Below are 21,671 nucleotides of genomic sequence, written 5' to 3' on the forward strand. Positions count from 1 at the left end.
TTTTTTTAATGCAGTTTTGAATTCTTTTCTATGGGCAAACTTTGTGTATAAAAAATGGCTACACAGTGAAACAGGAGTGTAGGGAGCGCAGCGCAGGTGTCGCTACGTAGTTTTCACAAATCGACCTAAAACTTTGAACTTCATAGATAACTCTTTTCTCTGAAAAAGCCCTGAAAATCCATAAAAGTTCATGGAGAAACACTGTAGCTCGCCTTTAGATCTGAGGATACTTTATGTAGTAATGTAATGGTAGGGGAAAAGTCCTCCGTCCTAGCGTCAGCGAGCACTGCCAGAGAGCAGCAGCACAGTACTGGGTTGTAGAGGAAGTTTTACTTTCCCACTGAGAATCTGAAACCTTTTGCCAATCTACTGCGAACCACCCCCAAGATCTACAAATAGATTCCGATCAGCCTTCTGCCCTCCCTGCTTTATTCTATTCTAACAATCAAAGCGATCCTCTGATGAAGAGCGGTATAGTAAGCAAATAAGTAAGCAAACAAACAGACAGACAGACAGATAGAGCGTCTGACAATAAACAAAAATTGCAGCTTGACTGATTTAAGCCATGATAACGGTGCGCTCTTAGGAGAGCCGGGTGGGCGGGGTGTAAATAATAAATTATTATTATTATTAACCCCGAAATGAACAAGTTGGGAACCCGCCTTTCGTACCACCTCCCTGAGCACATCCTGTGTACTCTGACCTTGGCTCCCCGATGCGAGGAGCGAGGCCACAGCGCTGACGCAGATTCCTGCTTTCGACTGGCGCTTTTTAGCCAATCAAACCCGAGGCTGCGTGAAAATTCCAACTCCCCAGCGTTCGGAGCGGCTGCGTTTTAACCAATAAGCGCGCGGAGGACGCGCACCTCTGAGGGCCGAACGCGCCCTCCTTAGCCCAACCAGGTCCCAGGTTTCTCAACAGCTTCCCTTTCGCCAGCCAATCATCCAGCCAGAATGCATACATTCCTCCCACGGCTGCTCCAATCGGCTGGCAGGAGAGTCCGGCCCGTCTGATTCCACAGTGTGGCGGCCGCGAGACACTGTAAAGAGGGGCTGAAAGGTGAGAAGGTGGAAGGGAGAAGGTCGCGCGGGGGGGTGGTGGTGTCGCTGACCCGGCTGCACAGCAGATGGGGGCCTGTGCCTGTTTACTCACGAGTAACACTTTCTCCGCTGGACCGGAGTGGAGAGGGGCTAGTAGAGGAAATGGAGGAGCTCAAGTGAAACGTGAATTACTTATGATGGTTACCATTATTATTATGTTACTTCAACTTATATTATTATCCCGCCTCCACCAAAGAGCCCAGGACGGCAATTAGTTAAGCGGCACTAATAAGCTGGGCTTCATTTCAACCAGTTTGTAGAGCAGACGAGATTGCCTCTGAACATGTGCAGAGTGCGCTTTTCTCACCCTTCCGTAACCGCAGCCTCTGGTTGAGTCTTGAGGCCATGGGTTAGATTCTGAGCTTCAGTTCTTCCTGTTCTAGAAATCAAAATAAGAAGAGAGTGGAATGGAAGCAGCCTTGCCAGCTCAGTTTCAGAAAAACGCCCGTCTCCTTCCCGATTACCAAATGCACAGGAGTGTAACAAATGGAACTTTTCTCATCACTTTTCTGCGCTGTCAAATTGTTCTTTATTATTTTTTTCCCTTTGGCATATAGGTGCCAAAGTTAAAGGTGGGGGGGAGCTGGCAAACTTGGTTAGGAATTAAGCTGACTGGAGGGTAACCAGGGTAGGACAGAAGGTTAGAAATATATATCCAATATATATCCTTCTGTTATATTCCAATGCATTTAGGGCAGTTAAATATCAACTGCATGTCAATAATGAGTTTGACCAAACTGCGGGAGGCAGTGGAAGACAGGAGTGCCTGGAGTGCTCTGGTCCATGGGGTCATGAAGAGTCGGACACGACTAAACGACTAAACAACAACAAATGTTTACCTAATACTGGGTTTTAATATTGTATTTGAATAATGCAACATTGCCTGCCTTTACTTAAGAAAATATCTTTTTAACCAGCTGCACTAAATTTTGCAAACTTTAGTGTTTTGAAAGTTAAAATGTTTTATAAAAGGTGGTTTGTTACAGAAAACATCCTTTCTTGCATGTAAATATGTTTTAGGAAAACACATTTTGAAGCAGATGCAATCAAAATTTGTTTCAAGGTAGGTGGGTGGTGCTAGGCCAAACCAACCAACCAACCAAAGAAGCAAACCTCATAAAGTGCTAAAGAAAACATATTGTTTGCGAATGCACTCCAGTTGTAAGAAAACTACAACAGTGTTTGTGTTCTGCTTATATTTTGAGGCAGTAAATAAAATAACAATTTTCCCATAGCATCCTTTGGAAGGGACCTCATATGTCATTTAGTCCAGCCTGTTGATGCAAGAAATTTGGTAGCTTAGTGCTGTTGTTTATCTGAGATTGGTGAAAATGCCCTCCTCTTCTGCATACTACTAGCCCCTATGGAAGTGTCTTGCTGCTGTGGGGATAATAATCTTACGGGACTGTTGTGAAGCTTGCTGAAGTAATGAGTAATAGAATTATAGAGCTGGAAGGGACCGTGAGGGTCATCTAGCCCCCTGGTATGTAGGAATCTTTTCCCCAATGTGGGGCTCAAAGCCACAACCTTGAGATTAAGAGTCTTATGCTATACTGACTGAGCTTTCCCAGAATACGTGTCAAGTGTTTTGAACACTCAGAAGAGCTAAGTGTGACTAGCTGTACTACAGTAGTTTGTACCACAGTTGGTGCATATAAGTGTTAGTTGAGCAGCCGGATCGTGGTTGTCAGGTAATGAATTTTAAGCATCACCAAAAAATGAAGTTCGGCAGGTTGCTTTCTACCTATCACACAATCGGTTGTGCCTCACAGGTTGTTAGGATCAGAATGGTAAAGCATTTTCCCACACTGAGAAACCCAGCCGAAATCACAGTGGTAATAGTGTGCTACAGAAAGGAAGATGTTGATGTTCCAATATGATAATTGGGCCCACCGTGGCCATCAGAGGACATTTCTTGCAAATAAGAACTATTCAGTAAAAAGACTGGTATCCACCAGCTCGGACTAGGCTAGAATTACAGGACTGGAGTAGGCAGGAGCAACCAAAAAGGAAGGTTTAAAAGTGTGATTTGACTGCGGAGCATCAGTGATGGCTGGTACACACTGGGACTGGTAGAAGGGAGCCCAGAGCCAATGACAGGCAGAGCCAACTACTTTTTGGCCCAGTCCTCCTACCTGCTGCATTCTACAAGGACTGAGACCCAGGAGGAGGAAGGTGACAGGCAGTACCACCCCCTGGACTGGTTGTAAGCAGGAAGAAAGTTGGCTGAGGGCATACTGAGATTTGCTCTAATGGACCAGCCTGCACTGGGAGGAGCTACCCCCTGGTTTGAATGACTGCCTATTTGTCCAGAGAGTTAAAGGGTGATCTTTTCTTTCATTCGCTATAATTCCAGTATGCCCTTCATGCTGACATGTGATCTGACAGTGCTTAAGTGAGACTGAGCTGAAGGGTAAAGATAGTAGATAAGATTGTAACCCAAAAGGTAATTTAGGTTAAATGGTGAGCCTGCAGGTAGGGCCTGCCCTTCTTACTCTTCATTAGCCCAACACTTTGATGTGTGTGCTGTATGTGCAGTAAATATGATTGGTGTATCTGAAATTCTGGAGGGCATGGATAAGGTAAAAGCTTGGGAACCTAGGAAGCAGGAGTATGGGCAACAGTGGAGACTAGATAGGGGCATGAATGGGGATCCTTGAAATTGACTGGAAAGGGAAGGAAACAGTGAAATAACAGCTAGGTCTGCCATGGTCTTGGTGGTAGGAATACACCAGCAGAGTTCAGGAAGCTGCAAGTTGCAAGTTGACTTTTCCCCAACTGTGTTGCTTTTGTTTTTCATTTTGCAGATGGCCCAAAAGCTCCTCCTCAGGCCATTCCTCTCCATCCCTGCCAAGCATCTCTCTGCGCCACTCCGCTCACAGCCACCTTTGCTTCTCGGCCGGGTTTCGGCTGCGCCCTGCAATCTCACCTGGCGCCTGCCCGTCCCCTTCACTACTGTGCCTGCAACTACTAGGACATTTTCCACTACTTTGGTCTTCAGGCACACCTTTAACATCCAGGATGGGGATGACTTCCAAGACAGAGTTCTGAAGAGTGAGAAGCCGGTGGTGATTGATTTCCACGCCCAGTGAGTGCAGAGGGTTTTGTTTCTCCTTGACTTAAAGTTGTCGGCATCAGTTCCTGCCTGATCACTAGTTCATGTGTGTATTAGACCACAATGTGCACAAATGCACACCTTGGATAAATGGTGTGGATGGTCCAGTCCTCTGAGTCCCCTTCTAGCTATGAAGTGTTTGTAGGGTGATAGCGACATGCAACATGTCCACTAATAGTAATTTGGCATCTTCCCGGTTCTGTTACTTGAATTATGTTAATTACATGCAACCAAAATATGCAGCTGCTGGGTTGCATCTCCCTGTTCGTTTGTTACAAGTCAATAGCAAAAGCTGAAAGGTTTTTATTTTATGCTTTTATTGTGTAGGTGGTGGCTGTTTGCAATATAGCTAGAGCTATTCCATAGCAATAAAGAGAGACTGCAAACATCTTTGTAGCTACGTGACCTTTCGGATCAAAACAGTCTTAAAAATTAACTTGGTTGAACTGTGTCAAGAGTCTGCCTGCAGCTCTCAAATGCTATTGGAGTTTTTGTTTTGCTAGACACTTTCCATGTCAGATCTGGGGGGGAGAGGAAGGAGACGAGAACCACTGTGGGGGTGGCTGCTTAGCGACCACGGAAGCAGTGGGAGCTAGCTGACTTCCTCAGTACCTTCATTCCAAATATGCCAGCTCAAAAGCAGTTAGTCCCAGACAGCCCTGAAGGGACGAAGGTAGGTGTGGCATGGAATAGCTTGGTCCAGGTGTCATTGCATCAAGGATTAGGAGGGGTTTCTTTCTCCCTTCCCCCCCCCCATCCCATGCTCTTATTTTTGAAAGGGCAAAATATTGTTTTTATTTTTGTATTGATTTCAATAAAACCAAGCAAAACAATGCATGCTTACTTTTTTAATAACCCAAATGGCTCAAAGGCATCCATTCACTATCGTACTTCTAACTCAGTACAAAATTTGTCGAGGTGTGTTTTGCAAGGGACCTTGATACATGAAGTCTCCTCTGCTCAGGTGCAAAACTGGTGTAGGAAAAAACAGCACCTGTGAAAACTGTCCTGTATGGCGATAACTCACAGGTCTATTAAGCCCAAGGTACAGTGCTTGAGAACTAGCTGTGGGATCCTAAATGAATGTACTCCGGACCAAACAGATAGTTGTTGTGTGATCCTCACGTGTAGTGGTAATATCTGGGGCTTTTTTACGGCTCTGGCTTCTGTATGCATAAGGAAAGGGTTCCAAGATGTTTTCCAAACACCTCTGTGTGAGAGCCTGGGTTCAGTTAGGTGATGTGCTACAATTTTTATGTGCTCCCGTTCTTAGGAAACAGCCTAGTGTTAAATCAATCTTCCCTGAGCATGTGATAGGCTATAGTTTGACACATTACAGCAGCCTCCCCCAACCTGGTGACCGGCAAATATTACTGGACTACATCTCCCATCATCCACAACCAGCGCAGCCAAGGTCAGGGCTGCTGGGGCTTGTAGTTCAAAACATCTGGAGGGCACCAGGTTACAGAAAGCTGCATTGTGGAGCTCATGCCTTAATCAGAATGATCACATGGCAACTTCAGTGTGCAAACTCACTCTTGTTTAACCCTTAGGGCTCTCTCTGGCAGATGGTAGACCACTTTGTAAAGGGAATATAAGACCACCTGTATTGGCTAGAATGTATACAGTGGTACCTCTGGTTATGAACTTAATTAGTTCCGGAGGTCCGTTCTTAACCTGAAACCGTTCTTAACCTGAGGTACCACTTTAGCTAATGGGGCCTTCCACTGCTGCTGCGCCGCTGGTGCACGATTTCTGTTCTCATCCTGAGGGAAGGTTCTTAACCCTAAGTACTAGTTCTGGGTTAGCAGAGTCTGCAACCCAAAGTGTTTGTAACCCGAGGTGCTTGTAACCCAAGGTACCACTGTAATGGGTTTTTTAAGGGCTCAGTGAAAATGGGGCTCTCCTGCTTTCTGTCCCACATTCACCCTATGGCACAAAACAGCATGAAAGTGGCTCAAACGTACCTTTGAGTGTCCCTTGCAGGAAAACGCCCCAAGCTGTCTGTAAAGTGCTCCTTGTAGCTCGGGGCTTTGAATTGTTAAAACTGCTGTAAACCTGCCCAGCACATGCATGCTGTTCTTTAATTTAATCAATATCAGGCTTGATATTTAAAGTTAAGAGGGTTTCTCCTGCAGCTATTAAAGGCAAGCTCACCCCAGAAAATAGGGGAGGAGTTCAGAGTGTTTTGAAAAGCTTCACCACCTTTTTCCTGCTGCCTTTGCTTTTCCCTCACTGAACTCTTAATTTCTTTTCTCTCCTTGGAGGTGGTGCGGTCCCTGCAAGATCTTGGGCCCCAGGCTAGAAAAGATCGTGGCCAAACAGAAGGGGAAGGTGTTGATGGCAAAAGTAGACATCGACGACCACACAGACTTAGCCATTGAATACGAGGTAAGTGCTCATAACCCTCCTAAGAAATATGCAGAATATGTGTTGTATAGAACAACTTGGTTTGCTCTTCATTTGTTCTGATTAGGAGCCTAGGAAGAGATGCCTTTTCCAACCTCTAGATGTTTTGGACTACAACTCCCATCAGCCCCAGCCAGCACAGTTGTCCAAAACATCTGGAGAGCTCCAGGCTGGGAAAGGATGCTCAATGGGACTCATGGTCTTGACTGAGATAAACCAGAGAGTGGTGACAGAAGATGGATTTATTCAATAAATTAATAGGGGAGCTGTGGCAGAAGAGAGATGAAGGTCCGGTGGTGCAAGAAGCCTTTGTTTGTGGGGAGAGAATCCCTGGGTGATGATAGAAGAGACCCTGGAGCAGCCAACTCGAGTGTTGGTGGTCACTGTGTGGGAAGAGTAGCTGCATTATGGAGGATGCCAAGAGGCAGGCAGGCATCAGATGGCTTAGAACCAGGCTAGCCCCCTGGACATTGGACTCCAACTCCCAACAGCCCCAGGAAGCATGGCCAGTGATTGGGATGATGGGAGCTGGAGTCTTAATAACATCTGGAAGGCAGACTTTAGAAGGTGGCAGGACTGCAGAGAGTCAAGAATAGCATTTGTAACCAAGGTGATCATAAGCAGAGATGCTCATTCCCTGCAAAAGAAAGCCGTATTTCCAAGACCCATTTCCAGATAACAGTAAGCCTAGAATTTATTTCTTCATACAAGCTGGGATAGCTTAATCCGTAGAGCATGAGACTCTTAATCTCAGGGTTGTGGGTTTGCTTGTTGAGCAAAAGATTTCTTCCTTGTAGGCGGTTGCACCATTGTGGAGGGTAGAAGACCCTTGGAGTCCCTTCCAACTCTACAACTCTGTTATTCTTAACTCCCCCTCTTTTTTTTTTTAAGTTGGTTTGTTCTTTTTTTACAGAATCCTTTCTGTATCAGCCACCAGATTCAATATGCAGAGCTTTAGAGAAGGCTGGTCCTTTCCTTTGATGCTTAGGACACAAGAAAAGTTTTGTCTGATACTTAAATTTAGAAGGGTAGAGGGGCAGTGGAAATTGGTGGTGGAAACTTTAAAAACAAGAAAAGCTATGCTTGGCCCTCCCTCTACATTCTCACTTAAAGGCAAGACCATAGCTTAGTGAAAGAGTGTACGCTTTTCAGGAATAAAGCCCCATATTGTATCTCTGATTAAAAGCGTTCCAGTTAATAGGCGCTGAGGCACCTAAGATCCTGGAAAGCTACTACTAGCTGAAGTAAGCAATGCTGGGCTAGAAGTCCAGCAACCTGGTGCTTTGTATAAGACGTCTTCATGTGGCAAAGTGATTTTTGCTTCTTTATAGTTTGTGGCCTTAAGATCCTAAACAATTTTCTACTCTGCTGGGCTTTTTGAGTCCTGCAGATTCCATGCAAATGGGCAGTAAATCTCCCGCTCCTATCAGTCTTCTCTCCCTCGCTGTTGTTTACAAGACAGCGGCCCACCATCTCAGCCTGGAAATTTCACAACAACTTTTCTGCAGCGGCAGATTCTTTGGAAGGGAGAGGGAGGGAGGGACCCCCTCTGTGAGCCTTGGAATGCCTGTACATTCCTTCGCGCAGGCCCTGACCTGCCCTGGGCTCCGGAGCTGTCCCAATGGAGCATCCATCCATGAAGTACTTTCCTGCTGCGAAAAAATTTCACAGGGATTCTTCCCAGAAGGGATTCAGCTCTGACCAGAGCTTCCTTCTCCTGATTCCCAAATAGGGAAGGCATTTGGACACCCTGGGTCAAAGTCCTGGTGCTGCTGCATCTTCTTCTTCAACGCTTCCTGGTGAAATGGCTAGGCATCTCCGACTGACCTAGTTTATTGCCTGGGACAAATTCCTCATTTGTTAAACGGATGGGCCGGCCCTGCCCATGTCTCTTCCTCTTGCTTAGTTGGTCCTTTCTCCCTCTTTCAGGCCAGGGGCCCCTCCTTGCTATGCAACTTCTCCCACAGAGGCAGGAAGAGGGGCCTGTCTCAGCCTGCCGCCACCTTGCCTTGAACTCTTTCAGTTTCCCCACCGCCTCTTAACTTTGGCTTGCTGCCACTAGCCCTTGTTATGTTCCAGTTGAGTCAATAGTGTTCCAGTGGTGACCCTTCTCTTCGCACAGCCGCTGGGTGATTTACAGATGGTGCTGTGAGTGGAATGAACAAAGAGAACTTCTGGTCTCCTTTGCCCAGAGTCCTGATGTCCCACCTCAACAACGTGACCTGTAACCAATCATTATTTTATATGCTGCCTTTCAGGTGGACCCAACGAAAGCTGTTTGAATAAACCTATTACGGCAAGAAGCACTGATTATAAAATTAAAACCTACAAGGCAGCTATTTGGCACAAAGAAGCTATTTCTGTTTCTTCTCGTCTTCCCTCGAGGAATTATGCTCCTTCAGAAGCCCCTCTGGTGGCATTTGGGGGAAGAAGTGGAACAAATCCATGGGGTATGGGGTGAGCTGGAAAGTGGGTCAGCTGCTGCTCGTTTAAAGACATTGCCTAAAATTCTTAAAATAGCAAACACTTACGAGCCATGAATCAAAAATCGTAGGAAAATAGGAAGCTGCCTTATATCAAGTTAGACTTTTGTGAAGATTGTCTACTAAACTGGCTGGCAGTAACTCACTCAGATTTCAGGCAGAGGACATTCCCAGCCCTACCTTGAAATCTGGGCATCGAACTTTTGTAAGTTTGAACTTTTCTCTCTCTTTCGCGCTCTCTCTCCCTCTCTCTCTCTCTCACACACACACACATCTTGCACTGTCAAGCATATAATTATAAAGGTCATACATAATACTCAAAACCTCCTGCCTAATATCTTCTTATGACCTTCATTCAGTTTCAAACCCTAATCACAGCTTTCTAAGGAGTCTTTGTCAGTTTTCAAAGAATGGAGGGCCTTAGCTGCTTGTCCTTTACTTAGCGTATATTTTTCACATGTCAGGAATTAAATTCAGATTTTGAGTCTGCCTTGGTATGGATGGGGAACGATTAAATGTTCCACACCCTATTGATTTATGCCTAGCATAGAAAAAGCCCTTGTAGTGTTAAACTGTGGATGGGAAGAGTGACTCAGCAGTTAACATTCTTTGCATTCTACCCAGGAGACCTTGCTCTGCCCCAGACTTCCCGTGTAACTTAGGGCAAGCCATTTTTATATACAGCTTGCTCTCTGCTTTGTGGCTGCAATTTGGGCATGGGGAGAATAAGGTACTGGATCCTCACTCTATAAAGTGCTTTTATTGCTTATTTGCATCCCACATGCCCCCACAAGTAAAGCATCTGGCTCTTTCTAAAAATGAAGAAAAGAGGAGCTTTCTGGGAGTGTTTTGAGGGCCCAGGAATTTTTATAGTTGTCCCCTAGAGGGCACTAAAGAACATCAATTAACCATAATCTATAATCTGTTGCATGTTGAGCCTTCATTAGGTTTTTCTTTTAAAACACACACACACACACACACACACACACACACACACACACACATCCTGGAGTAACCATAGGATGTGGCACTCTTAAGGAGCTGCAGTGCATTGGCCAACAGAGGGGAAAGGGTGGGGCCCAGCTCAAACAGGCCTTCTGAGCCCAGAGCGTTGGTGGAAAAGAGAAGCCAGATCTCCCAGGGCTTTCCATTGGGGAAGCTTTGCGTGTGGCAAATTGCTGATGGCTGCAAGACGCAGCGCAGCTGGGAGCATGTTTGATGAGAAAGCACATTCCAGGGATGGACAGCAGGCAAGATAAGGATAGGACACGACCCAGTGGCTGAGCTGTCTGCAGATAAGGGCGCCAGAGGGGAGCTGTGGAATGTGTCAGCCCCTTCTGAAATATTTACAAATTCCTCTCTTGTCAGTCTCTGGACTACTTTAATGGGCTTGCTCACATGTGGGGGGGGGGGAATAGCCTGTGGTTTTAAAGCACTGGGCCCTGCAGTACTCAGCTAGCAAGCCCCTGCAGATCCTCTTCCTGTTGTTGCCTGATCCCTGGCTGTCCTCTCAATCCTTAGTCAAAATTGGGCAGTAAGAAGCTGATAGATCAATAAGGCAACTTGCAGGAAGGGGAGGGGTGTAGCATGACTCCAGAAACATGAGCTACATTCACACCATACATTTAGAGAGCTACAATACCACTTTAAACAGTCCCTGCTTCCCCCATGGAATTCTGGGAGCTGTAGTTTGCTAAGAGTTCTGAGAGTTGTTAAGAGACCCTGTATTCTTCTTACGGAGCTACAATTCCTAAAGTGGATTAACAGTCAAGCCCTCTTCCCAGGGAACTCTGGGAGAAGAATAGGAGACCTCCTATAACCTCTCAGCACCTTTAACAAATGGCAGCTCCCATAATTATTTGCAGGGAAGCCATGACTGTTAAAAGGAGTATCATGGTGCTTTAAATGTATGGTACAAATGTGGCCTTCTGGTGTTCTGCTTCACCACTCTTAAAATAAATATACTGGTGGCTGGGCTATGTGTATTCAGTAGTTGTGCTCTACCCTTTAAGAAGTTAGAAGGCCTCAGTCTGTGTTTAAAGCAGAGGTTGGATATCCCCCCCACCAGATGTTGAACTGCATTTCCCATCATCGTTCCTGGCCATTGACCATGCTGCCTGGGACTGATGGAGAGTCCCACAACATCTGGAGGGTCATGGGTTCCCCCAGCCCTGATATAAAGCATGTTACAGTGGTACCTCGGATTAAGTACTTAATTTGTTCCGGAGGTCCGTTCTGAACCTGAAACTGTTCTTAGCCTGAAGCACCACTTTAGCTAATGGGGCCTCCTGCTGCCGCCGCGCTGCCAGAGCACGATTTCTGTTCTCATCCTGAAGCAAAGTTCTTAACCCGAGGTACTATTTCTGGGTCAGCGGAGATTGTAACCTGAAGCGTATGTAACCTGAGGTACCACTGTTACTTTGGATGCAAATTCAGGTTTGAAACCGCCTAGCGAATCTCTGAACAACCCTTTGAAGGCAGAGGGGTGGGATTCCAGAGGACAGAGCTTCAGTGCCCTCCTTGTGACAGGCAGAAATGATTGTACAAAATAAGCAAATGTAGAGCCTCCTCTATCTAAAGCACACACACACATCCTGGATGCTGTAAGTCTGTCATATTCACTCTTCGACCACTTTGACACCGCAAAGAGGGACACATCCATTTTTCTCTCCGCTTCTGTTTGGGCACAGTTAAAACCACATTTAGGGATAAGAAGTCAGGCAATGACATCTGCAGAACTGGAGTACTGCTGTATGTGAACTTGATGTCAGTTGCAAGCTAGAAATAGATGATCAGGAGCCAAGGAGGAGCTGCTTAAAAGCTTCCTGTCTGGAAAGCTATAACCATAAACCCTCCAGCAGTACTATAAGTTCTGTGTAGCTATAAACCTGTGCAACTGGGCAGGGAGTGGGGGGAAGTAACACTTTCTTACCACATGGTCAGAGGTGACAGTCAGATGCTATGCCTCTGCACAACTACACAAACTGCATGGTGAGCTTTTAAGCAGCTGCAGAGTGCATCCTGGTCAGCTCTTCCTCTACCAGAGAGCCTGCTTTTCAGAAAACTGGCAGTGCAGCTTCACACTGGGGCAGTCTCCTCCTTCCCTCTAGGTCCAGGAATGGGGAAAACTGTGGCCCTCCAGATATTGTTGGACTACAACTCCCATCTTCCCCTGACCTTTGCCTCAGACCATGCTTGCTGGGCCTGATGGGAGCTGTAGTCCAGTCATATTTGGAGGGCTATAGGTTAGCCATCCCTGCCTTACTCTGTTTTCCAAGAAGGAAAGTGCATTTGTTATCATGAAGAGTACCAGCAGAAAATCCTTTCTGCCAAATGCAAACTCCATGCTGGAGCTGTACGCCTTTGACAGTCTTGTTTCTAAAACTAAAACAACCCCCCCACCCCACCCCAGATCTAAGTGATCCTGTTCAGATTCTTAGGAGCTCTCCAATGTGAGGAAACATTAATCATTCACCTTTTTTACAGTGTCCCACCTTTGTTTTAATGTTTGCTTTGACTTCTGAAATGATGTTCACAGGTCAGTGGAGCACAGCTATTATTCTATCTTTCCTTCTTTGTTCCTAGGTTTCAGCAGTGCCCACAGTCCTGGCTATGAAGAACGGCGATGTGGTGGATAAGTTTGTAGGGATAAAAGATGAGGATCAGCTGGAAGCCTTCCTCAAGAAACTTATGGGACCTTGAGCAACCCAGGCCAAGTGTGTGAATATGCCCCAGGACTTTCCCCCCTTTTTGTTTTTAAGCCTAGTTCCTTGGGAGGAGATGAGGGACAGCGGAACTGCCTTGGAGCAGTTGGGCTAGTGTCCGGTTTTGGGAGGGAACAGGCTGCACCATTCTAGCTCAGCCTTCTCCTTAGGAGGTGGGGACAAACTGTCATGGTTCTGAGCTTGATGGGAAGGTTGGTTACTCCGTGGGAGAAGAGGAATAGAGCCTGCTGCCTGCCTGCAAATAGCCGTGGCAAGAAATGGAAGACTCCCAGCAAAGACAGGGGAGAAGCTTCCCTCATCCTGCTCCAGTCCAGATCCTGTACAATTAATAGCTGCTGCCTGTGAGAGATGGTGGCAGACTTCCTTAGAAAAACCAGTTCCCCTGCTACATCTCTCCAGTCTGTGTCCTTTCCCACCCTCCCTGTCCAGGGGTACTTTTTAATCATGCGGCTCTCTTTGGCCACTGCTGCAACACACGCCCCTCCCTGTGCGCTGCTGTTTATAAACCAAATGAAGAGAAACATTGTTTGGAATCTTCTCTCCCCCCCTTTTTTTTGGGTAGATCTGTAATAAAGACAGCTTTAGTAATTGCTCCGTTCCCGTTTTTGTAGATAATTCTTCATGAGCTGAGATAGAAGGTTCTTCCCTTCTTCAGGAAAGCTGAAGCCCTTCCACTTGGCTTGGGCGGTTGTGGGTTTGAGCAGGGGGGTGTTGGCAAGGAGGGTCTTGGGATCACCTGTCTTTCATCAAACTAGAAGATACTTAGGCAGCCTGTTGCAGTGATGCCAGTCTTCATGACAAAAGTAGTGCAGGGATGGGGAGTCCCAACAGCCTGAACCAGCTTGGCCAGGAATCAGTGATGATGGGAGTTTGCTATCCAGCAAGATGAAGCAAGCTGGTTTTCCCCTGCTCCAGAGGGTAGGACTTGAACCACTGGCTTCAAGTTACAAGAAAAGAGATTCTGACTAAATGCCAGGAAGAACTTACAGACAGTAAAAGCTGTTTGACAGTGGAATGATCTCCCTCGGGAGGTGGTGAACTCTCCTTTCTTGGTGGTTTTTAAGCAGAGGTTGGATGGCCATCTGTCATGGATGCTTTAGCTGAGATTCCTGCATTGCAGGGGGTTGGACTAGATGACCCTTGGGGTCCCTTCCAGCTCTACGATTCTATGAACATCTGGAGGTCCACATGTTCCCCACCACTACTTTAATGACATTTTCCCACCTGTTTCTTGAGATGGCCCATTCCACCATCATGAACAGAGACCAGAGCTGCAGTTTTTCAGTGATGAACATGAAATGCTTTCTTTGTAGATCATCTCTGAAATCTTCAGGAAGGGGGTGGTGCATTGGCAAACAATATAACCACAGCTGGGAACATGGATGCCAAATTCATAGAAAATAAAAACACTGGTGACTCTTTTCTAAGGACCAAGCAGTCTCTGTTTCTGTTGAGTATGGCCCTAGAGGTTAAACAGTCAAAATGTAGGAGCTGGCAGTAGTTGGGAGTTCTCAGTGCCTGGGGCTGCTACATGCTTCCTGTTAAAGAGGGATGCTAATCCTTGCCAGAGGCAGAGAGCATGATGGATAGGAATACTTCTTCCTTAAAACATGCAAATGGCTGATATGGGAGAGATAGGATGCTGAGCTAGCTACTTGTCAATATGTCCCAGAGAAAGCTATTAAATTTCTTTTTGCTGCGTAACAAAAATTATTTTGTTCACTGGTGGACCACTGCACCAGTTGGGCCTCCAAGACATGGTTTATAGAATGCCAAATCTGTATTGAAAACACCTGCAAACATGGGAAGGGCTGAGCTTTTAGATCTACTCGCCCATTGCTATTAGGGCTACTTGGAACTCAATCTGACATAACAGCCTGCTGCTGCTGAGCAAAGGTTTCAAAAGAAGCACAGCTAAAAGAAGCCAGAGTCTGGTTTTCCTTTTTGCCTTATGGTTCTACCCTCAGCTATTTGAAAAGGAATCATATTTCAAGCCATAACCTTATTGGAGGAAATGTTACACAGCAGAGTGAATAATTCATACCTTTAGGCTGGAACTAACCTAACCTTTAGATCATAGTGGCTGTTTTTTAAAATTTTGTTTTCACCCGTGATTTAATGCAAATCCTCCCAGCTTCTCCCCTTCTGCTCTTCCCTTAGAAGTGTCTTGTTTTCAACCACACGGGTGGCTGCCTGCTTCCTTCATGTGGCCAGCCTCTTCACCTGCCACACCCATCCTTTTTCTCTTTGGATGAGGAAGTAGCTTTGACCCTGAAAAACCAAATCTGAAAGGCTCGTTACCACTCACTGCTATCTTCATAGATGCTTCTGTTGCAGACACATGTAGATTTTTTATGAAGCTAACATTTTTTTGTCCTTGGTTTTTGCACATAACACTTTCTTGGCTCTTAGCATGCTCCTCTTTCTCTCTATGTACAGAGTCAAGATCTGAAGGGGTTTGTTGGAGAGGAGGGAGTTTTGCCCACTTCCTTACAGCACAAGGCAATCAGAAAGAGTTTAAAGGAGTTCTCTTTCTTTGAGACAGCCCTAAATGCCCAGGCAGCAATGTTCCTGCCAGCGTCCTCAAGGAGGCTGCCCAGCCAGCTTCAGGAAATGGTGCCAGGAAGAGGGAGGAGGCCGGACTCTTAATTTTGTCCTTGACTGTTGCTATAGAGGTTTTGCTATGGGGATCAAATTTTGTAGATGAAACTTCAAACAAAATGTTAGGTATTTGTTATTAAGGATTCTTGGGAATGGTTTGAAAGGGCATGGGCTTGTATCCAGAACAGTGCTAAATAACTGTCCTGTCAGCATGAGGATTTACACTTGTGCAAATCAGCTCCCCCCACCATCCTTCCCTTTGCATGCCCCGCAAATCTGTTCTGGGGGATCTCCCAACCCTGTGGAGCAGATTTGCGGAGGGGGCTAGACAGATATCTAAAGGGCTGTCACATGGAATATGGTGCAAGCTTGTTTCCCTCTGCTCTGGAGGGTAGGACTTGAACCAATGGAATCAAATTACAAGAAAGGAGATTCCCACTAAACGTCAGGAAGAACTTTCTGACAGCAAGAGCTGTTTGACAGTGGAAGGAACTCCCACGCTCGGTGGTGAACTCTTCTTCCTTGGAGATTTCTAAGCAGAGGTTGGATGGCCATCTGTCATGGATGGTTTTAGTTGAGATTCCTGCATTTTAGGGGTTTGGACTAGATAACCCTTGGGGTCCCTTCCAACTCTACAATTCGATGAGTCTATGTGCAGGGGGAGGAGGAACATCCCATTGCACAAGTGTAAATCCGTGTGCAGATGGGACAATTACGGCTGCATGAAATGCAACCCATGGTGTCTTGCCTCCATAGAGTTTTCCCTCCAATGTCCACCTAACTACAACGCTCTCTCTTATTGCAAAATACTGAAAGCCAAAGTAGGGTCTTGTCTTATTTCTGATTTAGGGTTGTCCATCGGTAACCTGGAGGTGATATCTGGAGAAAGCGAGCAGTCGTTCTTCTTCCTCTCTCATAGTACGTCCAGTGGTGCTGCATGGTAGGACAAGATCAAAGAGGAATGCTTTGTCAACACGGGGCATAGTTAAAGGATGGAACTTGCTACCCAGTGGAGGCTGGTCCTTTTGAGTACTGGCCCAGCAGCCTCTGTCTGCCCTCACCTCCATCTACCAGTCCAGACTGCGACCTTAGCGTCAGCTTCCTCCTCTTTAGTCTCTGTATTGCCTCCTGTAGAACTGAGCAGGGAGGAGGATGGGGACAAAAGAAGAATTAGTTCGCTTTGGTTCTGCCCACCTCTGACCTCCCTGCTATCTGCTACAGCAGTCTCAAGGGACACTTGCCACTACTGTTGTTGCCATAAGCTGTGATGCTGGCTATGCTGGCTTTGGGGAGGGCAGGTAAATTATGCTGGCTACCAACTTAAAGCAAAGGGGAATAGGCAAATTCATGGAGCATAAAGGTTACTAGTCTTGACTATCTAGTACTTCCAGGATCAGAGACATCATGCTTCTGAACACCAGGTGTTGGCGAACATGAACAGGAAAGGTCCTGAACTCATATCCTGCTTGTGGGATTCCCAAAGGCATCTAGTTGGCCACTTCTGGAATCAGGCTATTGGATCAGATTGGCTGTTGGTGTGATCTAGCAGGGCTTGTGCTTCTTCAATGGATCTAAATAAGGCTCCCTCCATGATTCATGGGACCTGATGCTGCTTCATGTTTCAGATTTGAAGAGTTTTCATCACAGCTTGAAACTGTTCTCTGCGACAATGAGGGATAGAAGCTTAGCTTCTCGAGACTTAATTCCAGCCCCGGGTGCCAAATTCCATGCTTGCGCTATGCATAGTTGGAGCAGGCACATTTCCTGCCTGTAGCAAAGGGAGGCATTGTCAGCGACGTGCAGGAAAAGTCTGGGAGGGGGAGCAGGCCTGGTATGTTTTCTACAGTGGTTAACTTCAGTGCCCTGCCATAAACACAGAACAGGAAAAAACAGCCGCAGGCACTGTGACTTTGCATTGTGTATTTAAGAGCCTGCATAAATTGGCTATTTTATCGCTTCCTTCCAAGGCTCTGGGGCCTGGGTGGTATCGTGTACAACAAGCTGGAGATTTACTGGCAACCCCTAATATGTGCATCACTTTGTGACAGTCACAATTGCTGATTCTTTCTAATATAAAGTGGGGGGGGGGGGCGCCTGTGAGTATTTCAGCGAAGAAGAAAGAGAGCCACATGCATCTCCTCCCTCTCGCCCTCTCCAAATCACAAGCAGCTTTTAAAATGGCCTAAAATCTCTTGAGGCTTTGGATGTTTTTTGAGTTATGAATTGAAAATGTCAGAGAAGCAGAAGGGCAAAGATGCTCCTGTTATGCAGCCAGCCCTGACTTAATTGCCTCTCCCTTTTTGCCTCTGCAGAAGGGAATTGCTGTGGGCCCTGGCTGATCACTACTAGCAAGAGAAGGGCGCTTGCCTGCTCTTTGGCCTTCACATGTGCCACCCTTTTGTCAAATTCAGTTTTTTCAGAGCTATATACATTGAAACAATTAACGACACACACACACAAAAATGCCCAGGTGATTAAGAATGCCTGGCTGGAACCTAAAAACTTGTAAAATTGTTGCCAGGTGCAGCCTCTTGGGGAACTCAGAACTCAGAGGGGCCACCACTGAAAAGGCCTTTGCAGTCATGTTGCACTGCTGGGAAGGAAAGCACTTAAAAAGGCATCTCGGCAGAAGTTCTCATGACATGCCGTGCATCTAAAGCACATTGCCCACAAAGAATCATGGAAACTATCGCTTGCTAAGGGTGCCGAGAATTATAACTTTGTGAGGGGGAACTGTGTGCAACCCTGCAATGGACCTCAGGCTTCCATGGCACAGGGAGGGTGGGCAACCCGTGGGGCTGGATGTGCACGGATAAACAAATACCTGTGTGCATGCCTAAGGCCTCAGGTTTCTGGAAACCAGGGGGTGGGGGTGGGGAAGTCTTAAATGAGAGACATGAGACAGCAACACACTGTGCAAATACATCCCGGGAAACTGACTGCTGGTTTGGATGGAAAACACAGGGGTAAGTCTGCTTCTTGAGATGTCCTGTTTTCCCTCCACCCCCTTTTAGTTACAGCTTTGCTTCTCTGTCCAGCTTAGCTTAAGACACGTCATCACCCCCCTCTAATAACCATCTCAGGTGACCAGTGCAGACAGGCCCAGAGCCAAAGAGGTCCTCTGAGAAAGAAGTGTTGGCAGGTTTGAGGGAGCCCTGAGGTTTGCAGAAGTGCTAAAAATATTTAGGGGGAAGGGAATCGTAAGTGCGGGGGGCAAACTTGAAAACAGCCCCATGGGGACAGTATTCTCAGTGAGCCCAGAATGCAGGTATACCGTTGGGGAGGGGATGGAAAATGAGGAAGGAGGGAGGACAGGGGGGAGGACCCCAGAAAGAGGCGTGGCTGGCTGGCAGCCACACTGCAACACTTGGTTACAGATCCCACTCGGATACCTATAAAATACTCAGGTTTGAGGCGGCTGGCAACCCTTTAGCACTCTTTTGGTTTGGGGGGCTGTGGGGCAGGGTGTGTGAGAAAGGCATTCTTTATGCCTTCCTCACTCCTGTAACTTCTCTCCCCTCCTCAAAGTCTGCAGAAGTACTGTAAGGCTCCTTTTCCAGGTTGTCTGAAGCCTTGGAATAGGAACGCTCCTCTTAGGCACTGGGGATGCACCGCAACATTTAGTTGCAGGTCCCGCTTGCGTTGTTCTAGTCTTGTCTTACTAAAAAGGGCAGTGTGCCTCTTTTGCAGAAAGTGCTTTGCTTTGCTTCAGTGATCTTAATTTATGTACCACTGCACTACTGACTTAGAAACCTCCTGTTCCTAAAATAGCTGACAGAAGAATGTTCCTGTCTCACTTATTTTTATATACATATATTTTTTATCTTGACCGTCAGCCTTGGTGTTTTAACAGGTCACGCCTACCTGACTATGCCTGAGATTGTACAGCCCAGTGGTTAGAGCAGTGGGCTGTGAAATCACATAAAAGAAAAGCAAGCTGCAAGAAGATGTTGCGGAGTGGATTGTTCCCATCGGGGGTTCCAGAGACCCAGCCCTGCCTTCCCCCAGGATATTTAATTCCATCCCCTCACCCCAAACAATGAGTTGGCATTCTGTGGTCACTTAGTCATCACTGGCCTGCTTGGGGATTACTCCCCATTAGCTCCCCCCAAAAAAACTTGTTTGTATTTCTGCAAATCTTGAGGTTCCTTCAAATCTGCCGATCCATCCCTTTGTGTGTGTTAATGGTATTATTTTGGTTATGTAAGGATCTGCACTGAAGAGAAGTGTGTTTGCTCTTAGAAGGATGTTTTGGAGGCCTTGGGGTTTAAAATCTGAAGCTGAGTTAGCTGGTGGTACTTTTGATTTTTCTCCCTTTATATTATTGATGTTTGTTATGTTATTGCTATGTTTGCATTTAGGAACTTTATAATGTACCTGTCATGGCCTCTGGCTAGCACAATGAGCTTATTAATAGGATATCCATCTCTGATTGTCCTTGGCTGGTGGTTAGTCTCTTTACAAGACTATTTAGAATTATAGAATTGAAGAATTTGAAGGGACCCCCAGGGTCATCTAGTCCAACCCCCTACAATGCAGGTATCTTTGCCCAGCGTGGGGCTCAAGCCCATGACCCTGAGTCTCATGCTGTACTGTCTGAACTATCTCTCTTCTAGTGCTCTTCTCCGCCTTGTCCAAGTTTTGATTAGTTATTGCCTAGGTGCAAGTTGAAGGTGCAGTTGAGGGCACAAGAAGAAGGGGACGACAGAGGACGAGATGGTTGGACAGTGTTCTCAAAGCTACGAGCATGAATCTGACCAAACTGCGGGAGGCAGTGGAAGACAGGAGTGCCTGGCGTGCTCTGGTCCATGGGGTCACAAAGAGTCGGACACAACTAAATGACTAAAGAACAACGACTAAATGACTAAACAACAACAACAGGTGCAAGTTGCCCCTATAAGCTAGACATTGCACAGTATTTATGCACTAGAAGCTTGCTATCTGAGGGTTTATCCACACTTATCTTTCCTCTGCTCTTTCCAGGCACAGTCCACAATTTAAAGCTCTGTGTCCGAGCACCCTTCTTTTTGCTCCAGAGCTTCCCCTGTGAAAATTCACACTTTAAAGTTCAGTTGGAGCAAACAACAATCCGTGGAAAACCCAAATTGACATTTGCTCTGATTCAGCTTTAAAGAGCATGTTTTTGCAGGGAAAGCTCCGTGCAAAAAACCCAAAACCCTCAATGCTCGGACACAGAGCGTTAAAGCTCTGACCTCTGCCTGCAAACGGCAGGGCAAAAGGTAAATGTGGAAAAGCCCTGAGTGTTATGGGCAGGATCTCACTGTTCATAGCAATTTAACCTAGGATTAGAAACTTCTTTAGTGTAGTGAAGGTTCATATAACACCTAAGAAGTCATATAGTCTTGATTTGGGGAGGGGCAGGGGGAAACCTACCAAAAACAAACGCAGCATTTTTGCTTCTTTCCATTGGCCTTGTTCACAGCCATCAGTATGCCTATATATAGAATCCAAAATGAATTGCTATGGTAAGTTTTACTGTACCTATGGAAACTTAACAGACTGGTTTCCTCTTATGATGGCAGTCCTTCAGAACCAATGAATTTAGTATCCTTGAAGGACCAGAAGGGGACTAGCACATCCAGAATATTTTGAGAGATGATTCAGTTTAAATACGCATTACAGTGGTACCTCGGGTTACATATGCTTCAGGTTACAGACTCCGCTAACCCAGAAATAGTACCTCGGGTTAAAAACTTTGCTTCAGGATGAGAACAGAAATCATGCTCTGGCGGCGCGTCAGCAGCAGGAGGCCCCATTAGCTAAAGTGGGGCTTCAGGTTAAGAACAGTTTCAGGTTAATAACGGACCTCCGGAATGAATTAAGTATGTAACCAGAGGTACCACTGTATTAACTGCAGCGCCGTGCATCACCTTCACCAGCCTGGTGCCCTCTATATGTTTTGGACTACAATTCCCATCAGCTGCAGCCACCATGACCATGCTAGGAGTTGTAGCCAAACTCATCTGGAAAGCACCTGGTTAATTGGGGTTGCAATATGATCCATGGACCTGCAGCTACTGAAGGCAGCACCTCTCATTTATATGATGCTCCTGAGTGCTTGCCTGGATTTGTTTTGCCAAATGATTGGGCATAGGCCATGTACTAAATTTGCATATGGTGAAATGGATTTACGAGAAGTTCCTGCAGCACCCCAGTGCTTATGCTTGGCATGTAATGAAATCCCTGTTCAGGAGTTACTTCTGCATGGGAAATGAAG

The 21,671-nt window shown here is 46.3% G+C and overlaps 1 protein-coding gene and 1 long non-coding RNA gene across 4 annotated transcripts; one reads left to right on the forward strand and one right to left on the reverse strand.

Moving 5' to 3' along the window:
- Positions 1–914: 914 nt before the first annotated feature.
- On the forward strand, positions 915–13,420 carry TXN2 (thioredoxin 2). 3 transcript variants are annotated; one of them, XM_083400859.1, is made up of 4 exons: positions 915–1,059; positions 3,908–4,188; positions 6,483–6,606; positions 12,693–13,420. In XM_083400859.1, exons 2-4 carry the CDS (start codon positions 3,908–3,910, stop codon positions 12,807–12,809), a joined length of 522 nt encoding a protein of 173 aa, XP_083256985.1. In that variant the 5' UTR covers positions 915–1,059; the 3' UTR covers positions 12,810–13,420. The 3 variants fall into 3 exon arrangements, with proteins under 3 accessions (XP_083256985.1, XP_083256986.1, XP_083256984.1); XM_083400860.1 differs by lacking the exon at positions 915–1,059 and adding an exon at positions 1,080–1,223; XM_083400858.1 differs by lacking the exon at positions 915–1,059 and adding an exon at positions 1,095–1,240.
- LOC310658639 lies at positions 12,852–20,093 on the reverse strand. Its single transcript, XR_014502395.1, has 2 exons — positions 16,495–20,093; positions 12,852–16,366 (listed from the first exon to the last, which is right to left on the reverse strand). It is a non-coding gene; the product is annotated as an uncharacterized lncRNA (long non-coding RNA).
- Positions 20,094–21,671: the final 1,578 nt, after the last annotated feature.

Source organism: Podarcis tiliguerta, assembly GCF_965153285.1.
Source record: "Podarcis tiliguerta genome assembly, chromosome: 10".
In the NCBI taxonomy this organism is placed as follows: domain Eukaryota; kingdom Metazoa; phylum Chordata; class Lepidosauria; order Squamata; family Lacertidae; genus Podarcis; species Podarcis tiliguerta.

Coding starts and splice junctions, on each gene's coding strand:
- TXN2 (XM_083400858.1), top strand. CDS start 1,127: ATGGGGGCCTGTGCCTGTTTACTCACGAGTAACACTTTCTCCGCTGGA. Junction 1,241..3,907: donor AACGTGAATTACTTATGATG/GTTACCATTATT, acceptor TTCATTTTGCAG/ATGGCCCAAAAGCTCCTCCT. Junction 4,189..6,482: donor GTGATTGATTTCCACGCCCA/GTGAGTGCAGAG, acceptor CTCTCCTTGGAG/GTGGTGCGGTCCCTGCAAGA.